A 25,058-nucleotide genomic window follows, 5' to 3' on the forward strand; every position below is an offset into this window, starting at 1 on the left:
AAGCAATGATGCATAGGCCCTACTATGGGCCTCCCATCATTGCACCAAGGAACCCTGTAGTACCTTCAGGGGAAGAAGAAAGGTCTGATCAAACTTCATTCCACTGAGTTGTACCCCGAGCATGCACATGCACCACCAGCCTCCTGTAGCCAAACGCCTTTGGCCTATGAACCGGGGGTCTTCAGCACCACTCCTCCACTGGCTAAGAACAAGCTCACATGAGCCTTCCCAGCAGGGTTATTAGGCCTGAGAGGTAAGCCTGGCATGAGTGTGGGCTTCCTCCTCCTTGAAAATGGCCAGGCTACACTCTTTGGTCCTGGATACTTTCAACGATCCTTCAAAGACCAAGGAACATTTGAATTTTCTTGGGAACTTTGGGATGTCAGGCTTTCAGCAACCTAATGCTTTTCAGATGTTCTTCTTCCTGAAGCCAAAGGCTTCTTCCATGATCCTTAGGCACCCTGTCATTCACACCAGGCCAGATGTGAGCTGACCTTTGCTAACTTTCTGTTGCCTCATCTTTCAGAGTGGAAGGCCAGACTCTTGGCTACAAGCCGCAGCCTATGAGGTGACATCTCAAGGCAATCTGTGACTGGCCCTACACAATAGCTCATTTAGTGCTGAAAGGTTCTCAACTGGTGAAGGCCAGGACTGTGGCTGAGTCCATGCTTACAACAAAGCCAGCACTGAGCAGTGCCTTTCTCCAGTGTCAGAGCTGCAGAAGCTTGGAGAACCACTAATTTACAGATGTAGAAATCGAGGTTCAGAGAAGGCAAGTGACATACTCAAAGTCATTAGTGACAGAGCCAGAAGAAGAGCCCGTTTCTTGTAACTCTTGAATCATTTTCTCCACTAAAGTCTGTTTTTCTTCTTGATATGCTTTTGTACTTTCAAGAGGTTGAATGATGCAACAAGCCTTGTGAGAACTCACTGAAATGAGGCCATTATTTTGGCTGCTACCATTATCCATCCAGTCTTTTCTGGAATAAAGGAATCTTCTTGAGAAACTAGAGCTGGGCTCTAGAGCCCTGGAGGTACTGAGGGAGGGCCCTTAAAACAAAACTGTGATATTTTAGAATTCTGGGTCCATGAGGATATCATGAAACACAATCAGAGTCAAGAATGACTCAGCATTACTTGTGTTGATATCAAAGTCTTGGCTTCACCTTCCAGCTCTGCCCCTAACTCTGTGGGTAGCCTTGGACAAGTCATTGCCCCTCACTGATCCTCAGTTTTCTCATGTGTCAAATGAAGAACAAATAACATTTGCTTAATAAGATTCCTTGGAAAAGTGGATATAAAGATGCTAGATAAAATGGCTTTTTCCTTTCTGGCTTGTTTCTGTGTTCAATGTTGATGTTTTAAGAGAGAAGAATTTAGAAATCTCTGGCATGGTCCCATGGTGACCCGTGGTTCTTCCCAACACCACATATTAAAAGAATTTCATGACTCCCTATCTCCAAGATGTTTTATAAATATAGAGGATGATGATCATTAAGGATCATAGAATGTCATGGATCACCTTATCCTGCTCCCTCACTTCTGAGATATGGAATCCTAGCCTCAGAGAGGTGAGATTACTTACCAAAGATCACAATAAGAAAATGACAGCACCAGGACTAGGACCCAAGCCCCTGACTCCCAGCTCAATGACTCTTCCCCTTCAAGAGGTTGCAGCATGGCTGCCTGGGATGGAATCTGCCTGAAGTGCTTTTTCCTTCAGCCCACGTGATATTTTAGCAAAACGGGAATTAGATTTTTCCAATTTGCCAGAGCTCCACCATTCCTCATCCTCTCTGAGGGTTCACCAACTGTGCCCTTGGGTGTGCTCCGGGCTAAGCCTAAATGAGGTGATGGGGATCAGCACAGAATGGGTAGGTTGACCTTTCCTCCACTCCACCTCCTCCAAGTTCTTTCTTCATCATAAAGCGCTCCCAAATGAAGTCTTCCTAACTAGTTCTCACCCCTCCACTCCCAGACTACCACATGGAATGAATTCTTCCTTCTCTAGAATCTCACAGCAACTGCGATGGCCAACATGGAATGCTAACATTTTCTTCGGTTCTTAAAGATAATGATAGACAACTCCATAGTCTTTACATTTTAACATCTAAATCTGATATCTAGAAGCTTACTGAGTGGATATTGAGAGTTACTAAAATGCACCTGGTTTTCCCAATGCTCTTATTCATAAAATACAAATGTCAGCCGACATTTAACTATACTGAGAAGCTCCCGCTGTTCGGCAAACATGCAGATGGGATTAGCATCGATCCCCAGTGCTGTCCTGAATGGTTGTGTCTTTCAATTAGTTCCGTTTGATTAATTAAATCAATTCTGCTATTTTTGCTGATATTACAAGTATGAAGTTCTGTGCCATGACTGTTATTTATTTATTTTTTAGGTGCAGATTATTTGTTTCACCCTACAGTGTGCATTTGAGGCTATAATTTTCTAGTAAGTTGATTTGAATATAAGTGTGCTCTATGATTGCAATGCAAATCACCCATACTTTTAATGCTAAAGCAAATATCTACAAAATGTCCCCCAAATCTCTATGCATGGTGATACTTTCTATTATCAGAAAATTCTTTTTTCATTTTAAAGTGGGGTCAGTGGGTGAACCATGAGGTCATAGCAGTCAGTAAGACTTGAACAGGTTGCTCTTTGGAAGAACTTCTTTCTCTGTCCTATAATTATTTGTCTTATGTTGCTAATCTCCTCTACAGCACAGTTAGTGCTTGAGGACAGGGTGCCCACTTCCCTGATTTCCCTGGTGCACAGGAGGTGCACACACAAACCTCTGCAGGGAAAACCTGGTGGGAAGGGAGCAGAACTACAGAGAAAAGAGACCAAAGGCTTTTGATGTAATAGCACAGGCTGAATATAGAAGCTGGTTGGTTTGCAAAGGTGTGAGGTTGGGCTTCTCTATCTTTGGCTTTCTGAGGTATCTTTTAACAAAAAAACAAAGCATCATGGTCCCCATCCCCACCCCATCGACAGCCAGAGCACTGTGGATGGGAGACCTGGAGAGAGAGGACTTGAGACTCAGGTACCTGGCAGGCATGTGGGCTGGCTTCTCCCCAGTACTTCATTCATCCAGACTCCTTGGGCAGAACAGGTGTATATACCTGGGAGAGTGAAAAAAGGCAAGAGAAGAGGGAGAAAGGGTTGATTTGTAGTACATGGAAAATAGATCTGGGTTCTTAATTCTTCTATGGTGGACAATTGTAAAGACTTACAATTGTAAGAGACCAAATGGTCTCTCTGAAGCCATTCTCTTTAAGCCAGTCCTCCCTGCAACCTCAAGGATCTTTCCTAAATGGGAATCTATGCTTTCCCTTCTGCTCAGAATCACCAACGGCTCCCCATTGCCCTCAAAAACAAACAGCACACTCTTCAGCAGGGAGGCTGAAGCTCTACACAATGGGATGCCTGACTGTTGGCACCCCCTCACCCCTCCCACATCCGCCTGGCCCCACCCCCTAGCGGGCACTTCCTCCCCCTAAGGCACCTGACACCCCGCACCCCCCCACACCCCCCGCCCTGCCCCAGTTCTCTGTGGCTTACTTGCCTTTCCTCCTTTCCCCACTTAATAATCTCTTTAAGAAACCACACTGGTGTCCACCATCTTGTCTGAGTCTTACCTTAGCTCTGTGAATTATACTGCTGTTCCCCTTTTGGAAAGTGAAGACTTGGAAGCTTAGAGAAATTGGAAGAATTTTCTTAGCACCAGTCTGTGGCAGAGGCAGAACTGCAGGTCTTTGCCATCTCCCTGAGAGTTCCTTCTTTGTCAGGGGCTCTGGGTATGCATGTGAGGATGCTGGGGTGCCCTGTGCCCTAACCCCTGGCACACCAGCCTATGGCAGAGAGAGGTGAGACATGCCCTCAAATGTTTCTCCTCCCAATTCTCCCCAAACTTCAGCCTGTGGTCTGGTGCTGCAGCCCCCAGTCTAGCCCTGAGACCCCAGTGGTGAGAGGCGGAAGGGGGCTGGTTTAGCATGGAAGGCTCACCTGTGATATTGTGGAGCATCTGATAGTAGGGCTGCTGGCAGGAGTATTGGATCTCAGATTTATATGTGGTAAGGTTGTTCCTGGTGGAGAAGGTAATCAGCCCATGTTTCAGCTCTGCTGGGGCTCCACAGTCTGCAACTGAGAGAAGAGAGTGACACCCCTCAATTAGCCTTTGCTCTACTTGAGGTCGTATGGTGCGGCTGACTTATATAGACGTGCAGGTTGTGCACTGCACACAGGTGTGGAGAGCAATGTTATAGTCTATGAGAATGGTGCAGGGCCTGTGCAACCATGGGTGGCACAGCTTTTGGGGGTCTCTCCCATCCACTGTGGCAATACCGTGTGGCCAACTCACCTGGCCTGGCGTCAACTCCAGGGCAGGGGCAGGACTACTAGGATCTAAGCAGGGCCCAGACTTTCTCCCCCATAGCCCTTTTCTTGACTTTTAGTTCTATTGTGCAATCCTCTTGGTCTCTCCTGCCCAAATACGAAGACTCCCGCTCGGGGGGGAAAACCTCTGGCTGACATAAACAGAAGCAGCTTCGGTTCTTCCTGACGACCATGTGCTGAGTAAGAGCTGTTAACATGCTCACATTGGTGCTTGGCATACAAAACCCAAAATCAAACAGAAAGAAAGTAGCTCCTGCATGAGTACACGGCCCCACCCTGCCGGCTCTCCGTAGGCATCTTGCTTGGTCACAGAAGGCAGGAGGGTGGATTGTGGAGTAAACTCAGTTTTCATCCTTCACCTGCTTATGTTGTCCAATTACTGGGGGCTGGATGTTGGGTCTGGCTGTAGGACCCTGCTCCTCAGAGGTGGTCTTAGGGGCATCGCCAGCCCAGAGCCTGGCATGAGTCTCCCAGAAGCCAAGTCACAGGCTGAGGCCCCAATTTGTCAGGGCCCCTTCAAAGCCTTCTTTTAGTGGGTGGTTCTCATTTCTAAGGAAATCTTCAGGTCTAATAGCCTATGCCAGAGTTGAAGAGACACAGAAGAATCATAGAACATTGTAGCTGTTAAGAGACCCCAAGGCAGACAATCCAGAGTATCATCTTGACTTTGCAGATGAGCCCAGAGAGGAGACGAGACTGGCCTATGGTCACACAGTGAGTGTGACAAACAGAAAACTAGACCTGACTTTAAACCCAGTGTTCTCTTAAGAAAACCAACTGATAGTTCTTAAGGATCAGTGTTGTACTTAAAATGGCTTAAAATCAATATTAATGGGGAAATGATGGACATTAGCTATTAGCCTCCTGGTAATTTCAGAGGGCAGCATTAAAAAAAAAAAAAAAGAATTTCCAGTTTCCCTCCTTGGGAAACAGAGAGGGCAATTTTCCCTTAAGATGCTACCCAGAAACTGTAGTTTTAAAGTTTAGAACTCTAAATTCAACATTTTGACTGAACAAAGAGTTACCTGATCTAAAGCCCTCCACTCTGGTGGAGAGGGGTGAAGGCTGAGAGTAAAAGCAGGTGTCTCCTATCCACCAGGAAGGCAAAAGCCAAGAGAACTGGCTAATGTTTTGTCTTGACCTCTAATCCCCCTGGCCAAATTGTTCCCTTTCATTTTGATCACCCAAAAGTGGAGACACTTTTCCACTCTGTGTGAGTGAGAGTCAGCACTGGGAGCACTGGGATCTCACAAGAGGCAGTAATATATATATATATATTTAAAACCATAACACAGTTTTTAAATGTATTTTCCTGCTGAGTCTCAAAGCAGATTTTTCTTCTTCTTCTTCTTCTTCTTTTTTTTTTTTTAGGAAAGGCCAATGAGTGGTGCCTGGATCTTGGTATTACTCTTGTCTCTCTTAACTTTGTTCTAGCAGTTCATTTTGCCTAAAGTATTCTCTGGACCTAATACCTAGTTCCAGAGGGAGCAGTTGAAGTGTTAGCCTTGGACACGGCTAGCTGGTCAGGCTACTGAGAGCCTGTTACTTGGCTGGCAAGGGAGAGATTTCCTGAATACAGGGCCTGCTTTCCTATCACTTCAGAGAAATAACTTCGCTGGCCCTATAGCGAGATAGAGGTGAGATGCAGTGTAAGATGGAGGGTTGCTTCGGCTTGGGTGTGGTGAGTGGGGTGGTATGCTTGTACCCCCAAGTCTACCATGGCAGATGAACGGCCATGTCTCTCTGGGACCTAGAGACGACTTCCTTTTCCTCAGGGCCTTGAGCCTGGCACAGTCAAAAATGTTAAACCAGAACCCACTTCCTCAGCTGGTCTTGCTTCTTTGCCTTAGGAAGGGTCTCATCCTCTCTCTAACACTCCCTCTGGCCACTTCCACAGCCCGGAATCACAAGGCCCTTCCTTTCCCCTTCCCTTGGCCTCTCTTCCTCATCATTCTCTGGGATGGGGTGCACCAGTCCACATTCTGTCTCTGCTGTCCTCTCTGGCTGCCATTTATTTTCCCTCAGACACAGCTTTCTTGAGCCACTGTCCTGAGTGTGTTCTGCCACAATCTGGGACTTCCCGGAGAATGACACACCATGGGCTCCCCCGGCCCTCCGGCCTCGGGGTGGCCCCTACCCCAGCGCCTCTTGGTCCCCACCCTCGGTGCCCCTGGGTTCCAGCATCACTGACCCCTAACTGTGCTACTCTCTCGCCTGCTTTCCCTACACGGGAACCCCTGGGGTCCATGCTCTGGCCACCTTGAGGCCTTGATCAAACACTGCTTTTTCTTGAAAGTCTTTTCTTAGTCTTCTAATTGGTTAGGGCTGCCTCCTCATTTCTCCTTACAGAGGTTCATCTCTCCGGTGCATTTTATCTTACGCTACTCAGCATTGCCATTATGGCGGCCCATATAAAATCTTCTGCGTCTATTAGGATTCCCTCTGTCTCACTGAGTACAGTATCTGTCACACTTTGGGGGCTTACACATACAGATTGAGCTGATGCTCATCTCTGCTGCCCACCTCCTCTCTGCTCTCAGGGGCATCCCTGTCCTAGGCTGACACCACAAACTAGGTACCTGCCCTTGTCCACCCTTGCCGGGCTCTGCCTGCATCAAGAACCCATTTAATCAGCACCCAGACTGAGCAGTCCCAGCGTAAAGCGCAGCTTCTCTGATGCGTCTGTTCTGGTTTTGTTCAGGCTGAAGCAGAGATTCCTGCCACCACCACAGAGCCCTTTATCATGTGACCAGTGATGTTCCATGGCTCGGAGGCTGAGGACTGTGGCTTTTGAGGGTGATACCTATCTTTTGAAACCTTTAATCAGGGAGTTTTCAGAAATGTGAGATTTGTAAGCCCCAGCCCAGAGGACAGAACTTCAGATAATGCACTTTCACGCCTGTGTTAGGTCCACATGGAATAGAAACTTTCGTGGATGAGGCTTTGTCTAGATTTCCTACAAAACCTACGCTCTAGGACGTAGTGCTAGTTTCACCTACTCATGGTTGTTAGAAAGGAGCAACAGATAAAAACAGTAAAGTCATCAAGTCACAGGCCTTCTGGCCCATTTCAGCTTCAAGTGTGGAATGGATTAGGAACCAGGGCCCACTTTGACCTGGTCAGCCAAGGACCATGTAGTTATATATGAAATCTTGCGTCTCTAGGACCAAAGTCATCTGTCCTTTGAAAAGAGTACGGTTCACTTGGAGGTGCTTAAAAAAACAAAAAATCCTCCTTGTCCTTTCATTATTTTTCAGCGGACTGACTGAAGGACGGGTGAGTCCTCCAGGGGGAAAACTGTTCTTTACACAGCAGTTTCAACTGCTCGACTGTGTTGTCTTGTTCAGCATCCACACTAATCCGCACAGGAATTGGAAATGGAGTGTTGGTGGGTGGGGAGGGGTGCAGGAGCTCTGGGGCTCCAGGGTCTCGTGAGTGGTCCATTCCTGGACGGCTGCACTCTGTGGGGTCCCGTCCTTCACTCTGTCTCTTGCTCTGACCCGAGTTCGTTCTCCTCATCCATTTCGGTTTCTGCCACCGGGGTGAAGATCAAAGAAGGGTCAGGAGGTGCAGGCAAAGGAAGCAGAGAGAGGAAGAGAGAGAGAGAAAGAAGAGAAAGAGAAAAATTAGCAAGCAAAGCAGAAACAGTTCATGCAGGAAATACAGAAATCGCCCCACGAGGCTGATTAAGAATGCAGTTGAGGTACAGCTGGTGTGGGCGAGGGTTTGGGATTGTGGAATTTGTACCACTCTGAGAATTTGCATAGTCATAAGTCCTGGCTCATAAAAATTACAGCATTCTGCCCCTGGAACGAGCTTTGTATTCATCTGGTCCAAGCCTTCATCAGGCATACAACATTAAGGGTGGAGTGGAACTTGCTTTGGGTCACCATGACAAGCTGGAGGCAGGGTCCGGACAACCACCCATACTTCCCACTTTTTGTCCCAAGTGACTTCACTACACATGCACACTTCTTGTCTGTTCCCCACCTCTTTCCCCACAATCCTTCAGGGCTTGAAATTTCTCAGTCTTGCTCATCTTTATACCTCCCTTAGGACCTAGCATGTGCCTGGGGCAGAGAGATGCTTAGTAGGAACCTGCTCAGTGAATGAGCAGAGATGCCAGGAATGTCTGAATGGGGATTCTAAGAATCCTAATCCAGGCTATCCTGGAAGAACCAGGTCATATTCAGGAGAAAAAAAAAAAATTCTTCTTTTCTCTAGTACAAAATGACAGGCATTCTTTAGTATACTAACATAAGTCACATGAGACGGTACCATCAAATACAGTAGTGTGTTACTCTTACCAGAACTTCCATTATAATTAAAAAAGCATGCATGCGTTATTAGGGGAAAAATTATTATTCAAGTTTTCTGCCTTCCAAAAGCATGAATGAGAGAAAAGCCTCTGCCAAATGAGGAGGTTTGTTTGGTGTGGAGTGGTGGCAGCGGGGGTGGGGGAGGGGAGAAAGACATTTTTATGGGGCTTTCATTTATTCCCAGTTGGTCCCACAGGTATGATATGTACATTAACTCAACTGGTCCTTTGAATAATCAAGAATGCAGGAAACTGAGGCCAAAAGTCTGAGTGCATGGCTTGGGGACATTCAACGGGTTGAGTCTGGATTTGATCTAGAACATCCTGACTTTAAACCTACCCTACCCTCTACACACCACATTCTCTTTTCCTTCCTCCTTCAGAATGCCCCCTTGTTGTCCCCTGCCCAGTGCTTCCCACAGAACTCAGTCATAGCACTACACGCGAGCCACGTGTTGGACGAGGTAGGGGATGTGTCTCCTGGCATTTGAGTTCCTCAGATTCTGAACCTTGTCTTTTCTATCTGAGTTCCCTAGAGGCACCCAGAAAATGATTGTTGAAGCTATAAGATGCCCCCTTTTCCCACATTGTGCTCTGACTCCAGCCACATCATCTTGTTAAAAAAAATTTAAAGGCAAGAATATTCTCAAACATTCTGCCTGGGATTTGCCTCAAGAGAGTTCACCCTGACAGTGTCCCATGAGGCTGCATGAGTAGATCTGCCTGCCTAGGGAATTTGAGCCTTTCAGAAGAAGGGAGAAAGACACCACAGTTTATATGCAGTCATGAAATGCGGCCGGGTGAGACCAACCCTAACACTTGACTTCTTCCCTGTCTGGCCTAAAGCCAATCCTCCCCTTTGTCCTTCTCTTCCTCCCCTTCCCATAACCACACCTCCCTTCCTTAGTCCTGCTGTAATGAGCTTTCTAGAACTGTGGTCTTTACAAGTCTCGAACTAGAACTACCTGGATAAGGGGACAGCGTGACAGCTGGTATATTTTTACAATGCTCACTAAGTGAGCAGTATTTGAGAAATGCCCCCAAATGTTCTAGAGTGTTAAGGCTAGTTCAACTTTTTATTTTAATTTGAGGTGAAGGATCTTGTCCATGGTTGCAAGGTGGGTGAGGAGCAGAGCCACTGCAAGAACTCTGCGTCTCAAGAGCCAATACAGAGCTGTGTCCCCTGCTTTACACAGACCCTTTGCACTAACTTCACAGCCTTTCCTGACAGGCCCTAAATCATGAGCTGTTCCAGAAACCTTAGTGGGTATGGCTGATGGCCACACAGAGACTGGCAAGGTCATTGAGCTCTGGGCACTGGTGCTGAAATAGTTTCCTTAATTAGCAATGGCCAGAGCTCATTTCAAACCTGGGGAAAAGCTACTCCTTTAGCAAGTTTGGCAACCTGTCTGTAGGCAGAGGTGAAATTAGTATTTAGGAAGTAAACTGGGACCAACAAGAAGGTTCCTTCGGAATCTTTATATCTTATTGCCCAGAGAAACAATAGCCTTTTGGTCTAGCCCTTATGTGTTTGCTGAATTCCTGCCCCCAACCTTCTTTGAGAGCACCTGTTAATTTTTCACCTTTGTGTGGTCTCTGGTTAGAACCCACCAGTGCTGGGGAGCTCATTGTCTTTATCACAGACCAATTTTGTTTTCTTACTTTTACAGGTTGGGATCCTGTTACTCCATGTCCCATCCTTCAGACACTCGATCTGGAATGTATCCATCTCCACATTATCCTAGGAAAAAACATGAAGAAGTTGTGGCATTTGAAGGAGGTTGTTTCCCAGTATAACCAGCTCAAATTCCAAAGCCAGTTGTCCTAGATCGAGATTTTCTAACCATGGTCCTCCAGGGGCAAGGTCGATGATAGGAAATAGAGAGTTGCTGAATTCATGGTCCCTGTTCCTACTCTGGAGAGGGGCAAGGACTGTGTGGAAGAAAGGGCTTGGACAACTGTCTGAAAGGGGAACACTGTACCTCTGACTCCTGTTCTAGAGCCGTGGCTCTTAAACATAGTAGACATCACTATCTTTTGCACAGACCACTGCCCTCCCGGCCCCCCCGCCCCACCCTGAGTTTCTGATTCAGTGGGCCTGGCTTGGAGAGCATGGCTTGGATTTCTAATAAGTGATGTGATGCTGTGGTGGGGACCCTACGTGGAGACGCATTCCCTGAGAACCTTCCTCTAGCTTGGCTCATACCAGTCTCACCTGGGTAACATAACAAAAAACCAATCACCGACCCTTACCCAGGGATTCTGCTTTAATTCATCTCAAGTGAGGGGCCTGTGAGGTCATTTCATATTATTTTTAAATCAGCCAGGTGATTCCTAGGAGAGTGAGCACCATCTGTCTGCCACCTCTAAAAGCTCTCCTTCCTGTCCCGGTCTCCCCCAGTAGGCCTGATTGATGAACTTTGTTAATGTTGTCTGTCCTGATTGTAGGGATGAATGAATCTTGATTTGTTTTTGATATTCAAATCAGCCCAAGCTCTGATAGAAGACTTCTGTGCCATTTCCAGAGGTGAAAATCTGGGATGCATGCTTTGGATTTATAAAGGACTGGAATTTCTGGAACACGCTGGAGGTTTATGGGGAAGTTAGGGAATCCTATGGTGGGACCATGACAAGCTCTGGAAGCCCATTGGCCTTGGGAGGCCCTGGAGCATTCCTCTGGCCTGGTGGCTCTTCCTCCCCCAGCAGGACCCTGTACCTTCAGCATTTTGTAGCCTGTGTCACAGCTGATGAGCACCTGGTCTTTGAAGGAATACGTGGTTTGTAGGGGCTCAATTTTCCCATGGACAGGAGGCTGTGGCTCTGGGCACTCATTCCCTGGTGAGACAATGAAAGGACAGTAGGTGAGAAAACAAGGAAAAGTCTGCAACAGGCATCTGGCCCCTGGGGTGCAAGGAATGGTGCAGGGGAAACCCACAGAACTGGGTGTTGTGAGCCTGCACCTTCTACGCCCTGAGGAGTTATTCTGGAAGCTTGAGCAGCTGATTTTCCAACTTGGACCTCTAGTTCCTCATCTGTAAAACGAGGTGGTTGGCCAAATGATTTCATCACAACTCAGGGTTGGGCAGGATATTAGGTGTCATTGAGTGCAACCCTTGTCTGAGGCTGCCTTTACAACATCTTCCATAGTAGGCACCAAACATCTTTTTGTATTCCTACAGTGACAGGGAACTCAATACCCAGAAAATCTTTACCTTTCTTACTAGATTACTCTGATCAAAGGAACAGTGTTTTTCTATTCAATTAAAATCTGTCTCCTTGTAATTTGCTCTCACAGGGCAGAATTTGTCCTCTTGGGCTGCTCAGGATGACTCTAATTGCTTTTTCTCCCCAAGACCATTCTTCAAAGTGTTAGAGAGACTGTGACCATATGCCTCTGAGCTTTCCCTTCCAAAGGCTACATTGGACTGGATTCCCAGGCCTGAGTTTATCCCTGACAATTTTTCCTGGACAAACTCTCCCTAGAATTGGACACCAATGTGATAATGCAGGAAAGACCAAGATATCAGATCTATGAGCTGGATTAGCCACACCCAGCACCCTCTTCTTCCTTGGCTTACTGCAGACTGCTGGGATAAATGGCTCTCCCAGAGTTTGGGCCAGGACAGGCTGCCTTGGAGTACTGGGGAATGATGCCTGTGGGTGCTATCAGTCTTTGGCCACAGGAGTCAAACCGCCATCATGAAACAGTACGAGCTTTGGGCCCACACTCAAATCCCTGCCCCAGCCTTGGAGAGAGCTGAACTGGGAGGGTTCTTTCCAAGCCCAATGAATCAGTGTGAAAGAGTAGAGTTTAGGAAATAAGGTGGGGTTTTGTTTGTTTGTTGTTTTTTTAAATCTGCTTATGTGATTCTGAAGTGTAGTAAGTTTGAAAGCTATGTCTCGTCTAAACCCACCATTATTGCTTCTCTTGCCCCCATTTTATGGATGGGAAACTGAGTCAGGAGGGAGAATGTACCTGGCTCCACACTCCTCTGTAGCAGAGCTGGGGGTCCTGCCACAACCCCAGGTGAGTCCCAAGCCTGTACCCCTCATCTCTCAGCCACTGCCCCATGAGGGCTGAGCACAGTGACCAAGCATGACCCACAGAGAGAGAGGCCATGTTACCTGTCGCCCTGTACGAGAGCCTCCAGCCCCGGTTCTCCCCTGAGTTGTCGCTGCGGAACAGGATCTGGACGCTGTGGCTCTGGGTATTGATGGGTTCTGGGGCTCTCTCTCCACAGAAGGGCCCAAAAACATTTGGACCAGCTTTAATCTACGAGGAGCAAGATGGAGAAAAAGGGTTACATCTGAGCAGTGGTAGCAGCTGCTGGGACCATCTCTATACTGCACCCCGGTTTTCTGGAAGCCTCCATAGGAAACCCTAGTGTGTTTTTAGTGGGCATCACCATTCACCAAAGAGTTCCATCTCCACTCTCTCGTTTACAGATTACAACAATCTCAGTAGTGGATGAGGCAGGCTAATAACTCTCTTCTCAGAGATGAACATTCCAGGCTCAGAAAGGGACAGAGCCCTGTCCAGGGGCATAGGATAGAAAGGGCCTCTGCTCTCACAGAATCTGCAGTCTAGTCAAGGATGACAGGGATGGGGGAGTGGGACTAACAATAAATGACAAGCAAAATAATTACATGCAGTGGCACAAATTATAAAAAAAAATCAGGATGATATATACATATAATATAAATATATCCTATATATTGATAATTTATGTAGTACAATCTGTGTAACCTAATTTGTTATTTATATATTAGATTAAACTTTACTTATTTTTGTAATAAAACTTCAAATAGGTGGTCACAGATGGCTTGGTCACAGATGGCTTCTTTGGTTGGATTTAAGACATAAGGAAGAGGGGAAAATACTTTCCAGGCAGAGAAAACAGCATATGCAAAGGTTAAAATCAAAGGTGGGAAAGGGCCCAGCAAGTATTAAGAACAGAAAGGAAGCCAGAGTGGCTGAAGCCGAGGGAGTACCATAGCATGAAGTAGGAAAGGCAGGCGAACACCACATGGTGTTGAGGAATTTACATTCACTTCCAAGAACAACTCTGATTTAATCTGGCTTTTATAAAGCTCAGCCTCGATGCTGTGGAGAGCAGACAATGTAGGGCAAGGGTGGAAGCAAGAAAACCAGCTGGAAGCTTTGCAAGAGAGATGATGGGGGTTGGCCTGGGATGCAGTCAGTGGGGAATGGAGAGAAGGAAGTAGGCACTATTAGCTGATCTGGATTTTCGGACTCCCAGGCCCAGGTCATTCCTGTCTCTCTAACTCTTTTTCTTTCCATCTCCAAGAATCAGGACTCCCAAGCCCTCATCTGGTGACTTCTACAATCCTGGGTGATATCTCTATCTTATCACCCTTATTGTGGATGGGGGAAAAAGTGAAGCCCCATGAAATTAAGTGCCTGGAGAAGGCTCACAGCATAGCTCCTGAGCTACTGCGTGTGGTAGGCAAAATTCTAAGATGGTCCCCATGACCTTCACTTCTGGTATTACTTCATGATGATATCATATAACTTGGCAAAAGGGATTTTACAGGTGGCCAAGAAGTTAGCATTCAATCAGGGAAGATCCCTAGGCTGGATCCGATTAAGCTGGTAGATGGTATTTTAAATAATGACCTCTTGGGAAGCAAGCAGCTTGGTCCCCTATCCTGGGAGAAAATAAAGGGCCAAGAATATCAATTTTCCCAATTCAACCAAGATTTCCCAGCATCTCCAAGGCGAGAGTCCATTGTAGGCTTACCTTGATGTAGTCATAGGGGCAGGACACCTCAGGATGATCCTCAATGTCGAAAATGTCCTCAAACTGCAGGCTGACCATGAAACCCTCCTCTAGCTCTATCGTGTAGAAGCATTCCGAGCTCTTAGGATAAGGGTTGGGGAAGTCAGGGCTGGTGATCACGCCGGTCCTCTGGGTAAAGAGGTTGTCACTGCACTCCACTGTGGGAACATACCAGAGCAAAGTGGCACACCAAAACCAAGGCCACAGCAACCCCTTTCTTATCTGTTACTATATTTTTCCCACTGGTCCTGAGAGGCAATCAGGGAAGGCATCACTATCCCTATTTTACTGATGGGTAGAATTAATTTATCCAAGATCACACATCTAGTAATTTTCAGAGTTAAGACTCAAAGGCAGTAAGTGTGAAAGCCTTCTCATCAGATTCTCTGGTATTGGTGAGGGGAAAGGAGAGGTCTGAGATGGAAAGGTTTTGAGACAGATTGGGAGGGGGAATCAACTGGACCTCCTTTTCTTGTTCTCTCCTCAGCCCAGAACTCCATTCTCTCTGTTCAAAGTCTTCCTGACCCCTCATCCAACACAGGATGCCCACACATACTCTCACTCTTTGGTGTCACACCTTGCTGTTTTTCCTCTTGCTGCTGACTACTACCTGACATTATGCAGTATATTTGCTGGTGTATTTTCTTGCCCCCACTAAATTGTAAGTTCCCTGAGCTCAGGGATTCTGCTTCGTTCCCCACTGTAGCTGCAACAAAGGACCCAGTGTCCTGGGATCATGGCCATAACTTAGCCCTGCAAAGGCCCTTTATTGGCCACCAAAACTTTCTCCTTGGGCTGACCCATCTTAAATCTGGGATGTCAATCCTTTCTAAGAGCCTGAGTATTGTGCTCGTTTGCAAGTGAGAAAACTGGCTCAGAGAAGGGGCACGGTTAACCTGAAGTCCTATAGCTTTGAGCTGCAGAGCATAGTTAAGAGAATCTTGAATCCTCTTGAATCCTCATCTCTTTTCATTTCCTACCCCAAGCACTCTCTGGGGGGTGACATCGCCCCCAGGGAGGCTAAAATTGTTTGGGGATTTTTTTGGAAGGATAACTCTTTTTATTCATAATACACAGATGGACAGAGTACATAAACACATATATAGTATTACCTGTGGTATTAAGAGTTCACAGCTAGTGGAAATTAGGAAGATAATGTTTAAAAAGTCTCCTGGAGGCAGAGGAGAAACTGAAAACAAAGATTGAGAAGCTCTACTCATTCTCAGCCCTCACTGTACTTAGCATGTAGTAGATACTCAGTAAACACCTCCAGAATGAAAAGCAGAGAAAATATAGCCCTCTTGAAGAAACCTCCTGTATGTGCCTGCTTTATAATGATGAGTCACATGGGTTTTGTTTTGTTTTGTTTTCCCCTAGAAGCAAGGGAATCTTTTGAAGGAGGAAGGAAAAGAAGTCTTGCTTCCAGTTTTGCTTTCCTCCAATGATCCCCCACGTGGTTTCCATGAGACCCTCCTAAAACACAAATCCTTACCCTGTAACCATCCATACTAATCTGCTGTCAATGCCTCAGACTCTGAATTTTTGCAGAAGCTCTTCTCTCTGCCTGAAGCACCCTCCTTTTCTGTCGTCTTTGTTCTCTGCCAAGGGTCACCATCTCTGGGACATGTCTGCTCGCTACGCAGTGTAAACTCAGGTAAGACTGTGCCAAGCCCACACTTCTTTTACAGCACTGATTAGATTTCACCATTTTCTTCTGTGGCAATGACCCCACTAGCCAGGGAGGCCCTCAGGGAAAGTGGCTGAAGCCTTCTATTTGTCCATTTCTCCATCGCTGCCCTGCCTGGACACAATAGCTGGGTGGGCATGTTGACTACACAGGAAGATGAAGAGAGAAGGAATAGGGCATTTTCTTGCTGTCTCTCTTTGCCTCTCTCTTCCCACATCTTTCCTTTGGACTGAGGTTCTTTTGATCACAGAGGAACTTGGGAGGCCATGGGAGTGAGGAGAAAAGGAATTGCTGGGTGAGGCCAAGCTCATGGCTCAGAGCAAGGGGACCAGGAAACCCAGGTTTTCCCATAACTTGACCAGACTTGTTACCTACAGTAGGAGAGCATAAATTTCTGCTGCTGAGGAAGAAAGAGGGCCTAGAGGTTAGGGCTTCTCAAATGTGGTCCTTTGGGAACCTGATCCCAGACTTCCCAGCTGGTGGGCATTTCAGCATCTTCGTCCATGTGGTATCTGAGGCAGAGCTCTCTGGCTTCATTTCTAATTGTTCCTACTCCGTATCTGTCCCTCCTTGGCGCCTCCCCTAATCTTATTGAAAAACATGGCACAAAATGGTGATATGTAGTGTGATCCCTGGGCCCCACCTCGGCAGGTCCTGTTGTCTGTATGGAGGAGGTAGCCAAAGCGGCAGGAGCAGTAGTAGCCGCCAATGTAGTTATGACAATAGTGGTCACAGGACAGCTCCTCGTCCTCCCGTTCAGTGCACTCGTCCACATCTGCAGGGCAATCAATCCATGTGTGAGGATGAAGACAACAGCTACCATCTATAGAGCACGTTGTATAGGCCACTCCCTGTGCTAGCTTCACATAAAGCCCAGAAGTAGCCATTCCTTCCCTTTACAAATGAGGAAACTGGAACTCAGAGCAGCACAAGGCAACTTACCCAAGATGGCAGAGAGCCAGGTTTAAGGCCAGGCAAGCTGAGTCCTCGTGATGCCAGTACCCTTTAATGCTTGTGGAAATAGCAAGCAGGACTATTACCCTCTTACCATCCACATTCCACAGATGATGAAACAGAGACATGGGGCCTTTAAAGAACTTACTCCATGTCACAGAGATGGTAAGTGTTGGAGTCAGCATTCACAGCCAGGGAGGCTGGCTCCAGAGCTCACTCTTCACGTCTAGTCCATGCTGCGCCTCTCTCTCTACGTCACTTCCCTCAGCAGTGGAAATGTAAACATTAAAATGTATGTTCTCAACCCGATTTAAGGATTTGATGGTATATTTTTCCCCAACAGATACAGGAATGGCCAAAAGGCACATGAAAAAATGCTTGACATCATTAGTCACCAGGGAAATATAAGTCAAAACCATAACGAGGTACCACTACATACCCCGCCAGAATTTTAAATTTTAAAAATTGAAAAACTGACAACATCAAACTCTGATACATTGGTGAAGGAATATAAAATGGTACAAAAACCCTTTGGAAAAGGTCTGGCAATTTCTTGTAAAATTAATATATAGTCCTTCTCTATGACCCAATAATACTACTCCTAGATATTTACCCAATACAAGTGAAAACACATGTCCAGAAAAAGGCTAGTACAGGAAACCTCTTTAATGAGAACCTCTGTAAGGAGAGCCAAAAGAATGGATAGAGCGCAGGTGTCCATCAGTGGAAGAATGGATAAACAGATTGTAGAACATTTATACAATGGAAAATTGCTCTGCCAGGAAAGGAACGAATAATCAATGTGTTGCAACATGACCGTACCTCAGAAACTTTACCCTGAGTAAAAGAATCCTCACTTCCAGAATATATTTTGTGCATATTCATTTATATAAAGTTTCAGAAGAGGCAACACAAATCTATGGTGGAAAAAAATTGGAACAGTTGTTGCTTCTAAGGGAGATGGGAGCAGAGTGTGATTGGGAAGGAATATAAGGGAATTTTTCTGAGTCAATGGTAAAGTTCAATATCTTGTCAGGGCTTTGGGTCACATACAAATAAATTTCTCAAAAATCAGCAAGTGCAAGTGTGCTTAGGCTTATACATTTCATTGAATAAAAATTTTACATTCAAAGAAAGAAAATTATAGATAGATACTGCTCTTCACCAAAATGATTTGCATGCTAAAGTATTTAGGAAAAAGTGTACTGCTGTCTGCAATTTACTTTGAAATGCAAAAAAAGGATGGATTGATGGATAGATAGAAGATAGATGGGTAGATATATGATAGAGCAAATGCAGTAAGACATTAATGGCAGAATCTCTATGGTGAGTATGTATGTGTTCCTTGTGAAGAAGAAAGCTTATGGTACTTCTAGTTTTTAGAGAGAAAGGGAGACCTGGGGATGAGCCATCCACTTCTCCAACTTACCCACGGCCATGTAGTGGGCATCAAAGCCTGTGAATCGCTCCTCATTGGAGAAATCTGACCGGAAAGTGATGGACATGAAGGAGCCGGGGGAGAACACGACTTCCTGTCCAGGGGTCTGCTCTGTGTCTGTAGTCTCCTGGCCACAGAACGTTGCCAGCACCTGCTCTTCTGTTTCTACCTTTGGGGTCAAAGAGAGAGGGAACAAGATAAGTAGCTTCCCAAATTAACTTCCCTGCTGGTCTCCAGGAGAAAAGAGGGAGAGTCTGCCCATGAGTATACCAGGCAGGCTGAGAAACCCAGTGAAAGGGGATGCAGGATTCTGGGACTTGAGGAATCACACAGTATGGGTTAAGTCTATGTGCCTGTTTAGTCGGTGCTTCATTCACTTGTGTAAGTCCATCAGAAGTAGCTTGACATCTGCCATTCCTATAGACAGCAAAATGGCTTATTTGTTGAAAATAACTCAATATTAGAATTCAGAAAGAGTTAGATAACCTCACGGGTGGATTCCATATGCAACAGGAACTGACCACATTTCCAAAGGTCAGTCACTGAGCATTCAGTGGGTGCCTGCCTGTGAGCAAAGCATAAGAGCTGTGCATGGGGAGATAGGGTTTAGACGGACAGAAACACACATACAGGGCTACAAGGGCTTCACACACACAAGGGCTGACACACATACAGTGCGACAAGGGCTTCAGCAGGGAACACAAGCACTGGGAACGCATTTCGGAAGGAGATGAAAGGATCAGAATGGAAACTACAGGAGAGCGGACACTTGGTTTTCTTTGCAGATGCGTTTTCAGTGCGTGGAGGTGGAGGTGGAGGGAGACCTGGCGCATAGCAGTTACCCAACAAACGTTTGTTGTCAAGAACTAAAATTTGAGGGGTGTTCTGAGGACAATGAGAAGCCAGGGAGTCTGTGGAGATTATAGGAGGAGAAGTACATTGTAGGATAGGTTGAAATGAGATTATGACTGAGCTGCTTATGCTCTCTCTCAGATAAACAAATAAATTAGAAAAAAAAAAAAAAAAGACCAAGCTTGAACACCATAATAACACTGTGTGACTCTTGCTTCTGTGAGTAAAGGAAAGACACGAAAATGTCTGAAAAGGGAAATTGTGTAAATAGAACTATATTTAATAGGTGGTCTTCATAATTCAGGAATGACTGGAATCTTCTCTGAAATGGTTGTGTTTGTGTTAAGACTCAGAGGCAAAAATGACCTCTTTGCTGAAAGAATTCCCTACTTTGGACGAGCCGGAGGCCCTGTATAAATTCAGGGACCCAAGTACAGATCCTGAACTGGTTGCATAAGCTGATGTTGTGTGAGTTTGGTTTGGGAAGCACAATATGGTAGCTGGTTGGTATATGTATCTGACTATGCATACTTGGTCTACTTACCACTGTATCGTTTACACTAACTGGCTTCTTTAGAGGTTGTGTTTGTGTTTGCAACCTCTAGATTAACATTTTAGCCAAGATGCATGAGAAAATCTCTTAGCTAGAATGATTCTGCTGCCTTTCAAAGTCATTAAAGGAAAGGTCTCAAAGGCTCTGCCTATCTCTAGTAGCTTCTAATGCATTCATTGTTTTGTTCATTAGCTTAGTATGTCAGAAGTATCTTGACATTTGACACTTCTGTTTTGAAACTAATGATTTATTTATTTAAGATAAGTGGGAGTTTTAAAGAAAAACAATTTGCCTTGGCAACAAAGCACAAGGACAATTAATCACTAACTTTGGGAACTGAAGTGTAAACAGAAGATGAGATCATGGCTTTGCTGTTTATTTCTTTTCTCTGCAGATACTGGCCAAACTCACACCAGCCTTATTGCTGTAGACTGTACCTATCTGCACACAGTCACTTCTTCGACCACCATGGCTGGTTTATTACTTTGGTTATCTGAGTTTTCCAGATAGCTGAAGTTTTACCTGACTATAATTAATTTATTGTTATTATTATTATTTGATGTAATGATTTTTAAAGTGCTTTATTTTTTCAAAAAAATATTTATTTATTTGAAAGAGAGAGTGAGCAAAAGAGGAGAGAACACGAGAGGGGGGAAGCAGCAGACTCTCCACTGCACAAGTGCCAGATGTGGGACTTGATACCAGGACCCCGGGATCATGACCTGAGTTGAGGGCAGGAACTTAGCCAACTGAGCCACCCAGGCCTCCCTTTCAAAGTGCTTTATACAAATCCCTGATTTCTTAGGTGAAACATGCTAACCCTTTTTGGTGATCCAGGGACATTATTATGAATGTCAACCACCTTGGGGATATTGTGTTGTGTCATGTTACCTGCCCTGCATGGAACAACCCCAGACCATAATGCCTTTGCAGTTCTTATGTTTCCCTTATGTAGTGTTTTATTTTGTGTCTTTTTATTTTTTTAAATCATTTTGTTAACTGAAATGTGTTGTAAAATAGAAATTAGTTAAGCTGCTCTTATTAGAACTTAATAAAAATAAGACTAAGTAGGTTTAGAGTGAAGGCTTAAAATAGGCATGAAGGGGAGACCACTGTTTGGTGACTTCTATTTTGGAGTAGTATAAGGTAGATAGACCTGGCAGTTGGAGGTCCTGGGCGTGTTCCTGACTACCATAAACTGTTCCATGACCGCCTGCTCTCTAGTTCTCAACTATCCACCTGGTAGAGCAGGGGTTTGAACTAGCTGAGCTATATGTCCTCTTCCAATCTGATGTACTGGTATTCTAACAAGTCATCATGCCCATACATTCAATGGGCCAACTAGAAAAATGGTGAGCAGGAGTTTTGACACACTGATTGCTTTCTTTTGAAGAACTCGATGAACTTGAACTTCTTTGTGATCTAGAACCATGTAATACCAAGTCAGCTACTTAATGAATAGTGATGCCTTGAGCATTAACACCTCCAGACTCGACAGCTTCCTTTCTGTATTTTGATATCCCCAAAGTTTCTGTAGATTGGATACTTTCCATGTAGCTACTCTCTGTAGTACCAACCAGAGATAACATGGATCAGGGGAGACCTAATGAAGATCTGTGATAATAAACTCTCTTGTAACTTGCAGGATAAAGGGCATTTTCATGATGGCAGATAAACAGTCATCACATGCAGAGCCACAGTATTGCAGAGAGCAGGTAAGCATGTTCCAACTGAGGCCTATGGAAAACTGGAGCCATCTCTACCTTTAGGAGCAGGGAAGAGAAGGCTCTGGAAGCTTAGGAATTCAGCCTGCAGCTCAGAATAGAGTCTTAGAATATCAGAGCTGGGAAAGAGGGAACTTTAAAAGTTATTTCAACCCCCCTCCAGAGGAAACTGAGGTCCAAAGAGGGCCAGTAACTTACTCAGGAGTAGAGAGATAACCACAAGCATTTCCTGATATCAGTTTTGCTGTTGGAACTTTTCTGACCCTGAAGAAAGGAACCCACCAACCCAGAGAGTACATGACAAAAAGACATAGGCACTTTGCCAAGACAACTTTTCTGGCTCAAGGGCCTCTTCAAACTTTATCTTGGGTGCATGGACTGTCTCCCAGAGAGGATGTGGCTCAGTGACAGCTCCTACCATAACCCAGACAGGGGTGGGGGGGGGTCACTGGCCTTGGTTAATATGTGTAGCCCCCTGTTATGAATTATAAAATTCTACAGAAATCATTTACCTCAATTACAGGCAGAAGATTGAACCCTTGCTTCTGTTTGGACTGTCCCATTTCTAGGATCATCATATTAACATGATGGAGAGAAGTACCTTATCAAATGAAGACATGGAATTCATAATAGAGAACCATCTGGCTGGAGATCACAGTCTCTTCATTTTTCTATTTCTTATTATGGCAACCATATCCTTTCAGGCTATTGTCATTTAGGGTGCCAACACATGGATGCATGTCCTCAATTTGTGTTCTTTCAACTCAATTCAAAAAGTATTTATATACCAAATTCTGTCTGGACTATAGAGTGGAGGATGCCAAAAATTATTTATTTGTTGCATGAGCTTAAAGAGCAAGTCCTCTGCCTTGAGGAAAGTGAAATTTAGTAGGAGAATAATATAAATGCTCAAGTGGGTATGTGTTAGGGAATTGTCGGGTCATAGTTATTGCAGTGAAAGATAGGAAGCCCCAGGGGGTCAAAGAAGGGGAAAAAATGACATTGAGCTGAAGGAAATCATAAAAAATTTAGGAAGAAGAGAATGTTCTTTGAGCTGAGGCCTGAAAGATGAATAGGACTCAAGGAGATGGAAATAGTAGGTGGAGGGCAGGCAGTAGCTCTCAGGCTGAGGGAATAATGAAATCCCAGAGGTAGTCAGGGTCTCAACTGTCCCTTCCTTCCCACTACCACCTGCCATAGGAAAGGGGTTCTGTTGAGGACAGAAAGCCGGGAAGAGAGATCTAAGGAGAAGAAGCCAGAGTCTGTTTTCTATGAATTTTCACCTGTATAAACCACACAAACCTTGGCAAAACTAAGGCAAGACAGCAGACACGTTGGCCCAATTTCTGTGGGAGGACAGCTGCGGCTGCTCTCCACATGTCTGTAAAGTCATTTCATCAGAGCTGAACGGATACACTGACAGCTATCTACCAGTCCCTGGAGCAATGCATGGAGAAGGTAGATCAGGAATGATGGTTCTCATTTTATTTTACCTTTGTGTTTTATTTCTTGAAAGATTTTATTTATTTGACACAGAGAGAGCAAACCAAAGAGAGTACAAATGGAGGGAGGGGTAGAGGGAGAAGCAATCTCCCCACTGAGCAGGAAGCCCAATGTGGGGCTCCATCCCAGGACCCTGGGACCACAAACTGAGCTGAAAGCAGACGCTTAACCGACTGAGCCACCCAGGTGCCCCTGTTCTCATTTTATAATGAGAAGCCTTGAAAGCCACATGATTTAAATGAATCAAGCTAGGTCATTATCTACCGAGTAGTGACTTCAGGCCAATAACTGCAGCATCCTAATTCCCTAACCAATAACCTCCTTCTCCTTGAAGGCTTGAGGCAAGCAAACAAAGGCTGTACTACAGACCCAGAAACCTCAAGGTTTTGCTTGTCAGTGTCCCCTGGCTATATCCTGGAGCTTCTCTGACATCTTCTTTGGGCTTTTGAAGAACTTCTCAGAATTAATGTAGTCAGATAGTCATGGAGTGTCCTGGATTGTCCTGCTGTCAATTTAGTTAATCTGGAAACTACTCCCCAGAATCTCCTTTCCTATATAGTTCTGGAGTAGAGTTGGCCAAAGGAGACACTTGTATGAGTTAGGACATAACAGTCCTTACTGTCTGAAGGTTGTTTTGTGATCATACACAGAGATGGACAGATGTGATGTGCCCGATAGGTTCCAGCTTGTCCTCACTCTCCTCCACTCTGTATCCATCATTGCTGGAAACTACTGCTCTGATGACCAGCAATGACCTAGACCTATCGCCAGATACTTGTATGTGGACCTACTGAGGTAGGAGCTGCTCGAAGCCAACAACTGCTCACAGAACCCTCCCCATTGAACCCCCTTCACAGGCCCACTTTGGCTCCTTGGATGGTCTTGAATTCTCACATTCCCCAGCAGATGCCAACATCTCCACCATGCCAGGGCTTCAGGAGCTGATTAGTGACTATGGTCCTCCAACGACCAGCCCCACCCTTCACTGCCACAGCGCCTCCTCTAGTCATGTGATTTCTGATACCCAAAATAGCGATTACCTCACATTGCTCACAGATGCTCTGCTTTTCCTCACGGAACTCTGGCTGGTACAGTTACTGGAATCAGAAGTCCAGTACTATAGTAACAAACAATTAAGACCCGTGGCTTGGGTTTTGGATTGGCAGCAAGTAGAGACTGAAAAAGCAGGGACAAATTGCTACAGGAAGCTTACAAAGGCGACCTGAATCATGTAGTGGTGAAATGTTTGACACGATTTGCCCGTGGCAACATAGAAGGTAGAAAAATCATACACACTAAGCTTGTGCCTCTGCTTAGGAGATCTCTAGGCAATGTTGAAAGTGTCATGTGTTTCTAGCTGTATATGACAAGGTACTTCAGGAAGAAGTAGGTCTTATGTGTGCAAGCCTTGTGACTTGCTTTGACAAAAGGCATGTGGTATGTGGAGATGGAGTGCTGCTTCCAAGGGGCCCTGTAGCCTTTCAGGCATCAGGGGGCCTTGTAGCCCTTTCCCATTGTGGAATATTGCCCTGGGGCCTCCATGTGAGGAAGCCCTGCCAGGCCTACTGGAGAAGCAAAGGTCACATAGAGCAGAGATGAATCATCCCAATTGGGGTCTCTAGACCAACCAGCTGACAGCTACCACCAACTGCCTGATAGGTGGATGAGGCCATCTTGGACCTTCCAACTTTAGTCAAGCCTCTACTGGAATGGCTTCTGGCAAATCCAGCCAAAGGACCATCCTGCTAAGCCTAGCCCAAACTTCTGACCAGAGGACCTGAGCAAATAAAATGGATGTTGTTTCAGCTACCGAATTCTAGAGTG

At 45.5% G+C, this 25,058-nt stretch overlaps 1 protein-coding gene across 4 annotated transcripts in view; it reads right to left on the bottom strand.

Annotated features, from left to right (window-relative positions):
* MASP1 (MBL associated serine protease 1) overlaps nucleotides 1–25,058 on the bottom strand; it is a 62,220-nt gene that overhangs the window by 15,351 nt on the left and 21,811 nt on the right. For 2 of the 4 annotated variants that reach the window (XM_044251967.1, XM_044251965.1), the window contains exons 3-10: nucleotides 18,594–18,771; nucleotides 16,854–16,985; nucleotides 14,485–14,681; nucleotides 12,848–12,995; nucleotides 11,439–11,557; nucleotides 10,385–10,463; nucleotides 4,015–4,152; nucleotides 3,057–3,131 (exon numbers count right to left, since the gene is read on the bottom strand). In XM_044251967.1, the coding sequence (XP_044107902.1) occupies nucleotides 3,057–3,131; nucleotides 4,015–4,152; nucleotides 10,385–10,463; nucleotides 11,439–11,557; nucleotides 12,848–12,995; nucleotides 14,485–14,681; nucleotides 16,854–16,985; nucleotides 18,594–18,771 (1,066 nt within the window). Of the gene's footprint in view, nucleotides 1–3,056; nucleotides 3,132–4,014; nucleotides 4,153–5,717; nucleotides 7,936–10,384; nucleotides 10,464–11,438; nucleotides 11,558–12,847; nucleotides 12,996–14,484; nucleotides 14,682–16,853; nucleotides 16,986–18,593; nucleotides 18,772–25,058 lie in introns of those variants that run through there. The other 2 variants (XM_044251966.1, XM_044251968.1) reach the window with 2 other exon arrangements.

This window comes from Neovison vison, chromosome 6 (assembly GCF_020171115.1).
Source record: "Neovison vison isolate M4711 chromosome 6, ASM_NN_V1, whole genome shotgun sequence".
In the NCBI taxonomy this organism is placed as follows: Eukaryota; Metazoa; Chordata; class Mammalia; order Carnivora; family Mustelidae; genus Neogale; species Neogale vison.